At 47.7% G+C, this 13,087-nt stretch overlaps 2 protein-coding genes across 2 annotated transcripts; both read left to right on the top strand.

Moving 5' to 3' along the window:
* Nucleotide 1: 1 nt before the first annotated feature.
* LOC117006937 (ceramide-1-phosphate transfer protein) lies at nucleotides 2-3,465 on the top strand. Its single transcript, XM_033079713.1, has 2 exons — nucleotides 2-153; nucleotides 2,042-3,465. The coding sequence occupies exons 1-2, from the start codon at nucleotides 35-37 to the stop codon at nucleotides 2,538-2,540; spliced, it is 618 nt and encodes a 205-aa protein (XP_032935604.1). The 5' UTR covers nucleotides 2-34; the 3' UTR covers nucleotides 2,541-3,465.
* A 103-nt stretch (nucleotides 3,466-3,568) lies between these two features.
* TAS1R3 (taste 1 receptor member 3) lies at nucleotides 3,569-12,531 on the top strand. Its single transcript, XM_033079712.2, has 6 exons — nucleotides 3,569-4,897; nucleotides 6,082-6,382; nucleotides 8,524-9,303; nucleotides 9,422-9,625; nucleotides 9,710-9,830; nucleotides 10,880-12,531. Exons 1-6 carry the CDS (start codon nucleotides 4,596-4,598, stop codon nucleotides 11,803-11,805), a joined length of 2,634 nt encoding a protein of 877 aa, XP_032935603.1. The 5' UTR covers nucleotides 3,569-4,595; the 3' UTR covers nucleotides 11,806-12,531.
* The last annotated feature ends 556 nt before the right edge of the window (nucleotides 12,532-13,087 follow it).

The following is a 13,087-nucleotide window of genomic DNA, read 5'->3' as shown; positions in this document are numbered from 1 at the left end:
GAGGAGGAAGAGGCGGCGGCGGCGCCGCGCAGCGATGGCGGCGGCGGCCGCGTTCAGCCTGAGGGAGGTTCTGGACGCGTTCCGCGGGTGCGTGACGGAGCAGCGGGAGGTGCTGCTGGAGCCTTACCTGAGCGGCTGGAGGGGGCTCATCCGGTGAGCGAGCGGGGTTTGCCTCGGAGGGGGCTGTAGGCAGGATGCAGTGACAGGACAGCGATGGCCTCACTCTGGTAAAGAGGATGTGAGGGATAAATCCAAATCCCGATCGTTTTCCAACGGGGATCTGTCACACCGAGCTCTAGGCCGCATCACATCGTACTCTGTTGTGGTTTTAGGAGTTTCGTTTCTCCATTAACCCATTTAAACGAGCTCTGACCTTTTACAGCACGGGAGCTGACAGGAGGGATGGGGACAATGATTTAAAAGTGCCTGGAGTGGCAGGAGAGGGAATGGATTCACTGCGACAGGGTTAGGATGGATATTGGGATTGGATTTACAATGATATTGGGAATGGATTCACACTGATATTGGGATATTGGGAATGGATTCATAATGGTATTGGATATTGGGAATGGAATCACCCTGACACAAGGCAGGGTTAGGAGATGTTTGGAATGGATTCCCACTGATATTGGGATATTGGGATTGGATTCACTCTGACAGGGTTAGGATGGATATTGGGATTGGATTCACAATGATATTGGGATATTGGGAATAGATTCACAGTAATATTGGGATATTGGGAATGGATTCCCACTGATATTGGGAATGGATTCACACTGACAGGGTTAGGAGGGATATTTGGAATGGATTCCTACTGATATTTGGATATTGGAAATGGATTCACAGTGATATTGGGATATTGGGAATGGATTCATAATGGTATTGGATATTGGGAATGGATTCACAGTGACACAGCGCAGGGTTAGGATGGATATTGGGAATGGATTCACAATATTGGGAATGGATTCACATGATACTGGGATATTGGGAATGGATTCACACTGCTATTGGGATGTTGGGAATGGATTCATAATGGTGTTGGATATTGGGAATGGAATCACCCTGACACAAGGCAGGGTTAGGAGATGTTTGGAATGGATTCCCACTGATATTGGGATATTGGGATTGGATTCACTCTGACAGGGTTAGGGGATATTGGGATTGGATTCACAGTAATGTTGGGATATTGGGAATGGATTCATAATGGTATTGGATATTGGGAATGGATTCACTCTGACAGGGTTAGGATGGATATTGGGAATGGATTCACTCTGATATTGGGATATTGGGATTGGATTCACAGTGACACTGGGAATGGATTCACAGTGACAGGGTTAGGGGGGATATTGGGAATGGATTCCCACTGATATTGGGAATGGATTCACACTGACAGGGTTAGGAGGGATATTTGGAATGGATTCCTACTGATATTTGGATATTGGAAATGGATTCACTCTGATATTGGGATACTGGGAATAGATTCACAATGACACAGGGCAGGGTTAGTGGGATATTGGGAGTGGTTTCACACTGACAGGGTTAGGATGGATATTGGAATTGGATTCACAATATTGTGAATGGATTCACACTGATATTGAGATATTGGGAATGGATTCACACTGATATTGGGATACTGGGAATGGATTCACACTGATATTGGGATACTGGGAATGGATTCACAGTGATATTGGGATATTGGGATTGGATTCACAATGATATTGGGAATGGATTCACACTGATATTGGGATACTGGGAATGGATTCACACTGACACAGTGCAGGGTTAGGATGGATATTGTGAATGGATTCACAGTGATATTGGGATATTGGGAATGGATTCACTCTGATATTGGGAATGGATTCACACTGACACAGTGCAGGGTTAGGATGGATATTGTGAATGGATTCACTCTGATATTGGGATATTGGGAATGAATTCACTGTGACAGGATTAGGAGGGATATTGGGAAGGAATTCCAGGCTCAACCAGCTCTCCATCCCCTCCCACCCCCTAACCCTCCACCTTTCCCCTCCCACTCCAGATTCCTCCAGAGCTTGGGCACCGTCTTCTCCTTCATCTCCAAGGACGCCGTGGCCAAGGTGACCCTGCTGGAGGAGCTTTGCCACCAGCACCGTTTCGTGTCGGTGCAGCGCATGGTGCAGCAGGAGCTGGCGGCGGGACCCGCAGCGCTGCGGGCTCAGCCCGGCTCCGGCTGCCGCACCCTGCTGCGGCTGCACCGCGCCCTGCGCTGGCTGCAGCTCTTCCTGCAGGGGCTGCGCTCGGGGGATTCGCGCACCTCCGTGCTCTGCACCGACGCTTACAACGCTTCTCTGGCTCAGCATCACCCCTGGCTGATCCGCAAAGCCGCCACCGTGGCGTTCTGCGCGCTGCCGTCCCGCGATGCTTTCCTGGACATCATGAACGTGGGGCCGCCCGAGGAGGCTGTGGCCATGCTGGGGGAGGCCATCCCCTACATCAGCGATGTTTACAGCATCACCCAGGAGCTCTTCGAGAAGAACGACCTGCTCGACCTGCCCTGACCTTCACAGCATCACCCAGGAGCTCTTGGAGCAAAAATCGTTTTTTGGTTTTTTTTTTTCTCTCTGTCCGCGTTTTTTTTCTTTCCAGCCCGGAGCTGAGGAGTTTGGCCAAACTATTCAGGATGCCTCACTTTATAAATGTGGACCACTTGTTCTTGTTATTTTTATATCTTTGTCTGTAGAGCTCTACAATTAGAACAAAAAAATCCACGTTAGGATGAGCTGCTAAGGGATTTATTATTTCCCTTTTTTTAAAATTTTCTTCTTAATTTCTGTGCATTTACAGCAACAAATTTGAGCTGTGGTGTCTGAACACGTTTATACCCCATGGGAGCTCACCTTGGTTTGTACAAAAAACCCACCTGGGGGGGCTTCACTTGCAGAATTTCATCCTGAGGAAAAGAAGCTCCTCATGGAACTGAAGGAAATGGGGGTGGATGTCTTTACCTTAAGAGAAAAATGATCCTGGAGCAGGGATCCATCCAGAGCACCTTCCCTGCCCCTCAAATCCCTTTGCTTTTGCACTTGGGATTTGTGCAGCACGTTGGGATTTGTGCTGCACAGTCCCCTCTGTCCAGCCCAGCCTGGAGCTCTTTGCTCCTGACTTGTGTTCTGTGTGTTTATTTTTTTTTTAATGAATGTATCAAATGCCTACAAAAAGGATTTTCCTGCCTCTCTCAGGGGGGAAATCCACACTTGTACTGTGAATCACTGCTTTGGGAGGCACTGGGAGAGCCAAAGATGCCAGGGGGGGTTGGCTGAGCTTTTGGGGAGCTGGAAAAGCAGTGCAGGGTGACAGGGACACCTGGGGCATCCCCCAGGCTGATTGGCTCTTCCTGGCCTCATGTAACACTGCACAATGCAGGAAATCACAATTACCTCATGGAGACTGGACTCACTGGACATTAAATTCTGTGAAGAATGAGTTTTTGAGGAGTGTCCTTTGTGGGATCACACTCTGGGTGTGTGCTGGTGGAAGGAACACGATTTAAACTCTGACCCACTCAGATTTTCTTTCCCTGGAAAAATCTCTTTCATTTCCCTGGAGGTCAGGCCAGCTGGTATTTCACCTGTGCAGTGAATGAAATGCTTTAAACTAAATCAAATGATGTGTGTCAAAGGGAAAAAAATGGGTTTAAATCTATTAAAATGATGGTATGACCACAAGAAAAATATTTTTTCTCCCTTGTCACACTCATTCTAACTATTCCTCAATATTAATATTGAAGATGAACTTGCCCAAAATTCAGGACTGTGTTTAGAACTTCTATTTAAAAGTTTTATAATTAAAGCTTAAATAGTCCAGTAAATGGAAAGGATCCTTAAAAAAAATGTCAGTATGAACATACCTGGAAAAATTGCTGGTGCTTCCCTGAAGTGTTCCTGTATTTTGGTATCTGTGTCTGCTTCTCTTCCTGCCAGGAAAATATTCCAGCCTTGGAGCATCACTTTGGCAGCAAAAACAATTTTCTAAAGTAGAAAATGCAGGAAATTGAACTTTTCATTCAGAGCTGTCTTAAAATCCAACCCTGCACAGAAAAATAAAATTAAAAAATTTAAGTAATGTAACTTAAATTACCATGCTATGAACTTGGATTTAAGTTTTTGAACTGGAATTAATGTCCCAGCTCAGTGTGAGGAAAAAATAAAATCAGATCAGCCAGTACCAACTTCCTAAAAAAAAATATCAATCCAGCTGAGTGCAGCTCACCAACCTTGTGACCCAGGAATGGCCTCTGCAGGCAAATTCCTGCCCTGAGGGAGATTTGGTTATTTCCATGATGAGCTGACCTCAATTTAAAAATGAAATTAATAAAAATTAATGTGTATTTTACCAGAATCAGAGCAGGGCACCTGAGTTTTATCACCTCTGCCAGAGGAGCCCAAATTTCTGTGACAATGAATTTGTAAGTCACTTGTATGATGCTGTTTGTATTTACAATGATTTGTAAAGCAATCTTTACTCCCTGAGTAAAGGAAATCAGGGTGAGGGCAGAGGTTTGCACCCCAGTGCCCTCAGAGGGGATTTGATTATTGCCCACTGAAGTTAATTTAATGCATTTTACTAAACAAATTCCTCCTCATGCCTTCAATCCCTCTGAGCTCTATTTAAAGAGACTCCAGGAGCAGCTGAGCCTGGATTCCCTGCTCCCCTTCCTTCCCCCAGGTTTATTTTCCCCCACCATGAAGGTCCCTGAAGGGCTCTGGCTGTGCCTGAGCTTTGGCTGTGCTGCCTCGTGTCTGTCAGCCCAGTTCAGGAGGCCTGGGGATTTCATCCTGGGGGGATTGTTCCCCTTTGGCAAGGACACGGTGAACCTGTCAGCTCGTTCTCAGCCCACCCTGCTGCGCTGTGAGAGGTGAGAGGGGAAAGGGAAAGGGGAGGGTGGGACAGAGAGTGGGAGGGGTGGAGCACTGGGACACCACTGCTCCCAAAATTGAAATATTTTTGTGTTTTCTCCATGTCAAACCCATGTTGAAAAAGCTTTTAGCAGCACTGATTTCCTTAGGCTCGAATCAAACACTTCAGTTGTTAATGCTGGTTTATAGGAAGGGCTGTTGGGATGGTGCTGTTGCTTTTTAGGAAGGAAAAGGACACTCAACACCAGGAACAGGGACATCAGCTGGTCCCAAAATTGAAATGTTTTTGTGTTTTCTCCATGCTGTCAAACCCATCCTGATAAAAGCTTTCAGCAGCACTGGCTGCTTTAGGGCTTTACTCAGACAAATTTTAAATGCTGGTTTTGGTCCCACACACTGCTGGTGTGATCCACCCATGGATTTTTAGGAAGAGAAGGACACTCAACACAAGGCACTGAGACACCACCAGACACCCAAAATGGAAATGTTTTTGTGTTTTCTCCATGCTGTCAAACCCATCCTGATAAAAGCTTTTAGCACTACTGATTTCTTTAGGCTTGAATCAAACACTGCAGTTGTTAATGCTGGTTTTTAGGAAGTGTTATTGGGATGGTGCTGTTGTTTTTTTAGGAGGAAAAAGGACACTCAGCACCAGGAACAGGGACACCAGCTGGTCCCAAAACAGAAATGCTTTTTGTATTTTCTCCATGCTGTCAAACCCATCCTGATTAAAGCTTTTAGCAGCACTGGCTGCTTTAGAGCTTTACTCAGACAAATTTTAAATGCTGATTTTGGTCCCACACACTGCTGGTGTCATCCACTCATTGATTTTTAGGAGGAAAAGGACACTCAACACCAGGAACAGGGACATCAGCTGCTCCCAAAATTGAAATGTTTTTGTGTTTTCTCCATGCTGTCAAACCCATCCTGATAAAAGTAAAAGCTAAGCTGGTCCCTACCTCTGTTCCTTCTCCTGGGAAGCTCCAAGGAGATTTTTGCTGGCAGAAAAGATGAATTAAATTGGGAAGCTGCTCACACCCAGAGCAAAAAAACTCCCCAGTGGTTCCAGGGATGCTCTGCTGCCTGCCAGGGATGTCTTGCTTGGCCACAAGGATGCCACAATCTGCAAGAAGGTGACAAGGGACAGCAGTGCCAGGCTGTGACTCCTGTCCCCTCCCCTCAGGTTATTCACGGACGGGCTGATCTGGGCTCTGGGCATGAGGTTTGCCATCGACCAGATCAACAATTCCAGCTCGCTGCTGCCAGGAATCAGGCTGGGATATGACATGTATGACACCTGCTTCGAGCCCCTGGTGGCCCTGCAGCCCAGCCTGCTGTTCCTGACCCGCAGGGGCACCTCAGCCATCGGGGTTCTGTGCAACTACACCGAGTACGAGCCGCGCGTCACCGCCGTCATCGGGCCCCACAAGTCAGATCTCTGCCTGCTCACGGCCAAGCTCTTCAGCTCCTTCCTCATCCCACAGGTAAAAACCTCTCTGGATAAGGGATTCTCTCTTTTAGGTTCAGCTAATAAGAATTGGTGGTTTTTGTGCATGTCTTCAGTGTGAGGTAGAAGCTTTATCTGGGTTGTTTCCCTGTAATCATTCCTGGTAATTTCCTTTTTTATTAAATAATAGCCCCAGGGATCCTTTCCCAAGCCTTGTAAGAATTTTCAAATTTACCCAATAAAAGTAAAAAGAACATTCTGACAGGTGACAGCAGCTGTGTGTGATACAAGGGGGGAATTACCCATTCAAATCCCAGCTCACTCCATTTGAGTTCCATGGAAATCAGGGGAATTTTCTCTCTTCTGGTGGTTAAAGCAGAGATTCCAGTCTGCTCTGTCACAGATTTCCTGAGTGTTCTTAATTCCCCTCCTGGACACACTCAGTGTTTGATTTCCCTGAGAGAACAGACCCAGCTCAGACCAGTAAAATGGGAATTACAGAGTCCTGCAGGATCCCGTGTGATCCCTCTGTGATTGAACACCCAGATTCCGTTCTCAGGCTCAGGGAAATCCAGTCCCGAGCTAAGAAATAACAACCTCGGGTGTGTCACCCTGTGTGAATTAATTATCACTTCATCAGTGATCAGGGACACAAGGGAGAGCTCATGGCTCTCCTGATGAGTGCAGCCATGCCAGACCCAGCCCTTGGGATGAATTCTTTTACCACCACCCCAAACATCATTTAAAAAAATTAATGTGCTAAAACTAAAGAAAAAAAAGAGGTGAGTGACCTGGACTGTGGCCACAATTCTTTTACCACCACCCCAACGACCATTTTCAAAACTTAATGCTCTAAAACTAAAAAAAAAGAAGTGAGTAACTGTGGCCACTTAATTCTTTTACCACGACCCCAAATAATTTTTAAAACTTAATGTGCTAAAACTAAAGATAAATAGAGGTGAGTGACCATGGTCACTGAATTCTTTTGCCACCATCCCAGCCATACTTTTTAAAAACTTAATGTGCTAAAACTAAAGAAAAAAAGAGGTGAGTGACCTGGACTGTGGCCACAATTCTTTTACCACCACCCCAACCATCATTTTCAAAACTTAATGCTCTAAAACTTAAAAAAAAAGAGGTGAGTAACTGTGGTCACTTAATTATTTTACCACCACCCCAACCATAATTTTTAAAAACTTAATGTGCTAAAACTAAAGATAAATAGAGGTGAGTGGCCGTGGTCACTGAATTCTTTTGCCACCATCCCAACCATACTTTTTAAAAACTTAATGTGCTAAAGCTAAAGAAAAAAGAGGTGAATGACTTGGACTGTGGCCACAATTCTTTTACCACCAACCTAACCATCATTTTTAAAACTTAATGCTCTAAAACTAAAGAAAAAAAAAAAAAAGAGGTGAGTGACCATGGTCACTTAATTCTTTCACCACCACCCCAACCATAATTTTTAAAAACTTAATGGGCTAAAACTAAAGAAAAAAGAGGTGAGTGACCATGGTCACTTAATTCTTTTGTCACCACCCCAACCATCACTTTTGACAATTTAATACTCTAAAACTACAGAAAAATACAGGTGAGTGGCCACTTAATTCTTTTACCACCACCCCAACCATCATTTTAAAAGACTTAACACCCTAAAACTACAGAAAAAAAAGAGGTGAGTAACCGTGGTCACTTAATTCTTTTACCACCACCCCAACCATCACTTTTGACAATTTAATGCTCTAAAACTAAAGAAAGAGGTGAGTGACCGTGGTCACTTAATTCTTTTGCCACCATCCCAACCCTGTTTTTGAAAACTTAATGTGCTAAAACTAAAGAAAAAAAGCGGTAAGTGACCATGGCCACTTAATTCTTTTACCACCATCCCAACCATCACTTGACAATTTAATACCCTAAAACTACAGAAAAATAAAGGTGAGTGACCTGGCCCATGAGCACTTAATTCTTTTACCACAACCCCAAAATAATTTTTAAAACTTAATGCTCTAAAACTTAAAAAAAAGAGGTGAGTGACCATGGCCACTGAATTCTTTTACCACCATCCCAACCATAATTTTTGACAATTTAATACTCTAAAACTACAGAAAAATAGAGGTGAGTGACCTGGCCCATGGGCATTTCCACGTTTTGCTCACCTCCTCTGTGCCCCACGTGCAGGTGAGCTATGGAGCCAGCAGTGAGAGCCTGAGCAACACGGAGCTGTACCCGTCCTTCTACCGCACCGTGCCCGGGGACAAGAACCTGGTGGAGGCCATGGTGCTGCTGCTCCACCAGTTTGGCTGGAACTGGGTGGCCACGGTGGCCAGTGATGATGAGTATGGCAGGGGAGCCCAGGCTCTGTTCCTCAGCATGACCGGCACTAACAACATCTGCATCGCCTTCGAGGGGCTCATCCCCGCTGAGCTGACCGAGCCCAGCGCCAGGAAGCAGCTGGAAAACACAATTAAGTTAATTAACAGCTCTAAAGTGAATGTTGTGGTGCTGTTTGCTCACAGCCTGCCTGCACAGGCACTGCTGGAACACAGCATCAGGATGGGGCTGGGCAAGAAGGTGTGGATTGGCACCGAGGCCTGGATGCTGTCGGACATCGCCGCCTCCACCCCCAACATCCAGAGCATTGGGACAGTGCTGGGCTTTGTCATGAGGGCAGGGACAGTCCCTGGCTTCCAGGAGTACGTGGCTGAGCTCTTCAGCTCTCTTAGGCAGGAGGAATTCTGTCGGAAATCCCGGGAGCTGAGCGGGCTGGTGAACGCCGAGGTGCTGGACACGCACTGCCAGCAGTGTGACCGTGTCACCCTTGGGGACATCTGGCCCATGCTCATGGTGACCCTGGTGCAGCCAGTGCAGGTGGCCGTGTACAGCGTGGCCCATGCCCTGCACAGAGCTCTGGGCTGCACCTCCAAAGGCTGTCCCAAAACACCCATCAGGTCCTGGCAGGTGAGGCTTTTGTCACAATCTCAGCCTGCCTAAGGGACAGCTGATTCCAGCTTGCGGAGTTTTCATCCTCCAAACCAGAACTGTACCAGAATCAATTCTGATTTCATTTCCTCCCCAGCTGCTGCACTTCATGAACACCCTCCCCTTCGAGGTGAACGGCCAGAGCTTCAGGTTTGATCAATCCCACGGCACAAACACAGGCTACAAACTCATCTTCTGGGCCTGGAGGGACGGCACTGTCACCTACCTGCCCGTGGGGGACTATGACCAGTCCCTGTACATCCGTAAGTCAGAGATCCAGTTCCACACCGCAGATAAGAAGGTAAAAAAGGCACAGTTCATTCTGGTTTGTTGGAGGTGACAATTCTGGAGGTGCCTGGCTGATGTTCACTCCTGCCTTTGCCAGGAGCCCACATCCGAGTGCTTCAGGCGCTGCCAGCCAGGACAATTCAGAAGAATCAAAGGGTTCAACCTCTGCTGCTATGACTGCACAGACTGTTCAGAAAACACCTTCTTGAGCAGCACAGGTGAGCTCTGGGGAATTTAAAGGCTTTAACTGGATTGTTCTGTCTCCTGGCTGAGGGGATGATGAGCTGGGAGCTCTCCTCCATAAGCACTGCCAGGTGTTCCCTCCCTGTTCTGCTCTTTGTTGGGCCCAGAGGGAAGGAATGAGGACAAAATTCATGTTTTATCTGCAGAGGTAGGAGAGAGGGGTGTGAAGGAATTCTGGGGGGCATGGCTAGAAGAGAGGCACAGGATAAAATTCTGGGATTGCTGGGGAAGGGAAACAGAGGCAAGAAATGCAAGGATCCTTCAGGGAGGAGGGTGGAAAAGTAGAGGGTGAACTCCCACAGCTTTTGGACATCCAACACACCTTGAAAACAGGCAAAACACACCCAAAGCACCCCCCAATCCCTGTGTGACCCAGCCCAGGGCCTGGCAGTGGTGGCATGTCCCCGAGGGTTATGGGATCACCCACACCAAGGCCTGGCAGTGGTGGCATGTCCCTGAGGGTTGTGGGGTGACCCTGGCAGTTGTGGCACATCCCTGAGGGTTGTGGGGTGACCCTGGCAGTGGTGGCATGTCCCTGAGGGTTATGGGATCACCCACACCAAGGCCTGGCAGTGGTGGCATGTCCCTGAAGGTTGTGGGGTGACCCTGGCAGTGGTAACACGTCCCCAAGGGTTATGGGGTGACCCTAGCAATGCTGGCACGTCCCCAAGGGTTGTGGGGTGACCCTGGCAGTGGTGGCATGTCCCCAAGGGTTATGGGGTGACCCTGGCAGTGGTGGCACGTCCCCAAGGGTTATGGGGTGACCCTGGCAGTGGTGGCATGTCCCCAAAGGTTGTGGGGTGACCCTGGCAGTGGTGGCATGTCCCCAAAGGTTGTGGGGTGACCCTGGCAGTGGTGACATGTCCCTAAGGGTTGTGGGGTGACCCTGGCAGTGGTGGCACGTCCCCAGGGGTTATGGGGTGACCCTGGCAGTGGTGGCACATCCCCAAGGATTATGGGGTGACCCTGGCAGTGGTGGCACGTCCCCAAGGGTTATGGGGTGCTGACCAGTCTCTCTTTACAGACAGCACCAGCTGCTCCCCGTGCCCCCAGCAGCAGTGGGCCCCAGCCCGCAGCACTCAGTGCCTCCAGCGCGGCGAGCGCTTCCTCTTCTGGCGCGAGCCCCTGGCCGTGGCCCTGCTGACTCTGGCGGCCCTCACGGCGGCCCTGAGCTGTGTGGCAGCCCTGCTGTTCCTCAAACACCTGCACACCCCTCTGGTGCGGCAGGCCGGGGGTGCCAGGAGCGTGTTGGGCCTGCTGTGGCTGCTGCTGCAGGCCCTGAGCTGCGGCCTGTACGTGGGCAGGCCCAGCGCCGCGCTGTGCGCGCTGCAGCAGCTCTCCTACGCCCTGTGCCTCAATGGCTGCTTCTCCACCCTCCTGCCCAAGGCTCTGCACATCACCCTGCTGACAGAATTCCCCCATTGTGCCCCCAGGCTGCTGTGCTGGGTGAGCCATGGCAGGGCCTGGCTGCTGGTGGTGGTGTCTCTCCTCATCCAGGTGTTGCTGTGCTGTTGCCACCTGTACCTGGGCCCTGATGAGCTGGTTGTTGATTATAAATCGCTGCCCAGCGAGGTGCTGCTGGTGTGTGGCACCCAGTCCTGGGCTGCTTTTGCCCTCCTGCACGGCTACAACAACTGCCTGGCCTTTATCTGCTTCCTGTGCACCTTCATGGTGCAAACCTCAGGCAGGAGGTACAACGTGGCCAGGGGCATCACCTTTGCCACCCTCATCTGTTTGGTCGTCTGGATTTTCTTCCTGGTGATTTTTGCCACGCTCAGGACGGTCCTCAGGGCTGTGACACAGATTTGCACCGTCCTGGCCACCGCCCTGGGCATTTTGGCTAGTTATTTTTTGCCCAAGTGTTACATCCTGGTGTTCAGGCCCGATCTGAACACGGAGGATTATTGCCAGAACCTCACTGAGGAGGAGGCAGAGGTGAGCAGACAATAAACCATCCCCTCTGGCAGATTTTAAAGAGAAAATTCTGTTTGTGACCAGAGCTGTGAAAACACAGGGCTCAGCACTTGCAGCCTTTTCAGCCCCAAAAAGGAGCCAAAAATAGGTTCAGGTAATGAAACAACCTCCAGAAATGATATTTTACATCATCTCAGGCCTGGCAATGTGAGCCTCACCAACACCACTGCCCTGTAAATTCTGGTAATTTCCCTTTCTCATTAATCAACAGCTCCAGAGATAAATTCAGGAATCCTTTCCCAAGCCTTGTTAAGAATTTACAAATATATCCAATAAAAGTGAAGTAAAAGGAACATTCTGACAGGTAACAGCAGCTCTGTGTAAGATACAAAGGGGGGATATTAAACATTCAAATCCCAGCTCACTCAATTTGAGTTTCATGGAAATCAGGGGGAGGCTCATGGAAATGAGCTCTGTGCAAATCCAAAGGCAGGGCAGGAGGTTCCTCCATCCCAAAAAACAGGCAAAGATCACCAAAAACTTCACATGGTTGCAAGCAGGACCAAGTCCCTGTCCAGTCACATCACCAAGATTTTTCTTTTCCCCACTCATGTTGTTAAGTAACTATTCTGCTCTTTTATTCCTTAAAAGTTTTTCCATTTCTGCTCTTTTATTCCCTAGATAATTTTTTTTCCATCTCTCCACTGTGTGTTACTTGAATTTAATCAGTCCAGCTCAATTAAAGAATTTGCAAATTAATCTGAACCAGTGAATATTTTCATTCTTAAAGAAATTAAATAAATGAAGAACCTTTTGGTGCAATGCAAAGTTACTCGTCCCCAATTTTTGTGATCACCTCCATCCAAAATTATTCCTCAGTGTGATTAAAAAAACCAAAACTCTGACCTGGAGTTCTTGTTCCTGGAGCCTGCAGGAATTCTTCACACCCCTGAAATTCTCAGTGTTCCTTGCTCCAGGGCTGTGGTTCCATAGCAGAGAAGCATTAAATAACTTTTGATCATTATTCCAGAAATAGGAAAAGGAAAAAAAATCTGATTTAACTCCACCAGGTCCTGCAGGAAAAGGCTGTCCAAAAATCTGACCATTTAATATTCATTTAAATTCTGACCATTTAATATTCACTTAAATTCTGATCATTTATTTATTCACCTAAATCCTGACCATTTAATATTCACTTAAATTCTGTCCATTTAATATTCACCTAAATCCTGACCATTTAATGTTCACCTAAATCCTGACCATTTAATATCCACCTCACTAAATTTAAATGGTATTTCAATGATGTTCCACTCTCTCC

This window comes from Catharus ustulatus, chromosome 24 (genome assembly GCF_009819885.2).
Source record: "Catharus ustulatus isolate bCatUst1 chromosome 24, bCatUst1.pri.v2, whole genome shotgun sequence".
Lineage (NCBI taxonomy): Eukaryota > Metazoa > Chordata > Aves > Passeriformes > Turdidae > Catharus > Catharus ustulatus.
The sequence above is the reverse complement of the archived record's forward strand: the minus strand, read 5'-3'. Positions and strand labels throughout refer to the sequence as shown.

Coding starts and splice junctions, on each gene's coding strand:
- LOC117006937 (XM_033079713.1), top strand. CDS start 35: ATGGCGGCGGCGGCCGCGTTCAGCCTGAGGGAGGTTCTGGACGCGTTC. Junction 154..2,041: donor GGCTGGAGGGGGCTCATCCG/GTGAGCGAGCGG, acceptor CTCCCACTCCAG/ATTCCTCCAGAGCTTGGGCA.
- TAS1R3 (XM_033079712.2), top strand. CDS start 4,596: ATGCATTTTACTAAACAAATTCCTCCTCATGCCTTCAATCCCTCTGAG. Junction 6,383..8,523: donor GCTCCTTCCTCATCCCACAG/GTAAAAACCTCT, acceptor CCCCACGTGCAG/GTGAGCTATGGAGCCAGCAG. Junction 9,626..9,709: donor TCCACACCGCAGATAAGAAG/GTAAAAAAGGCA, acceptor TGCCTTTGCCAG/GAGCCCACATCCGAGTGCTT.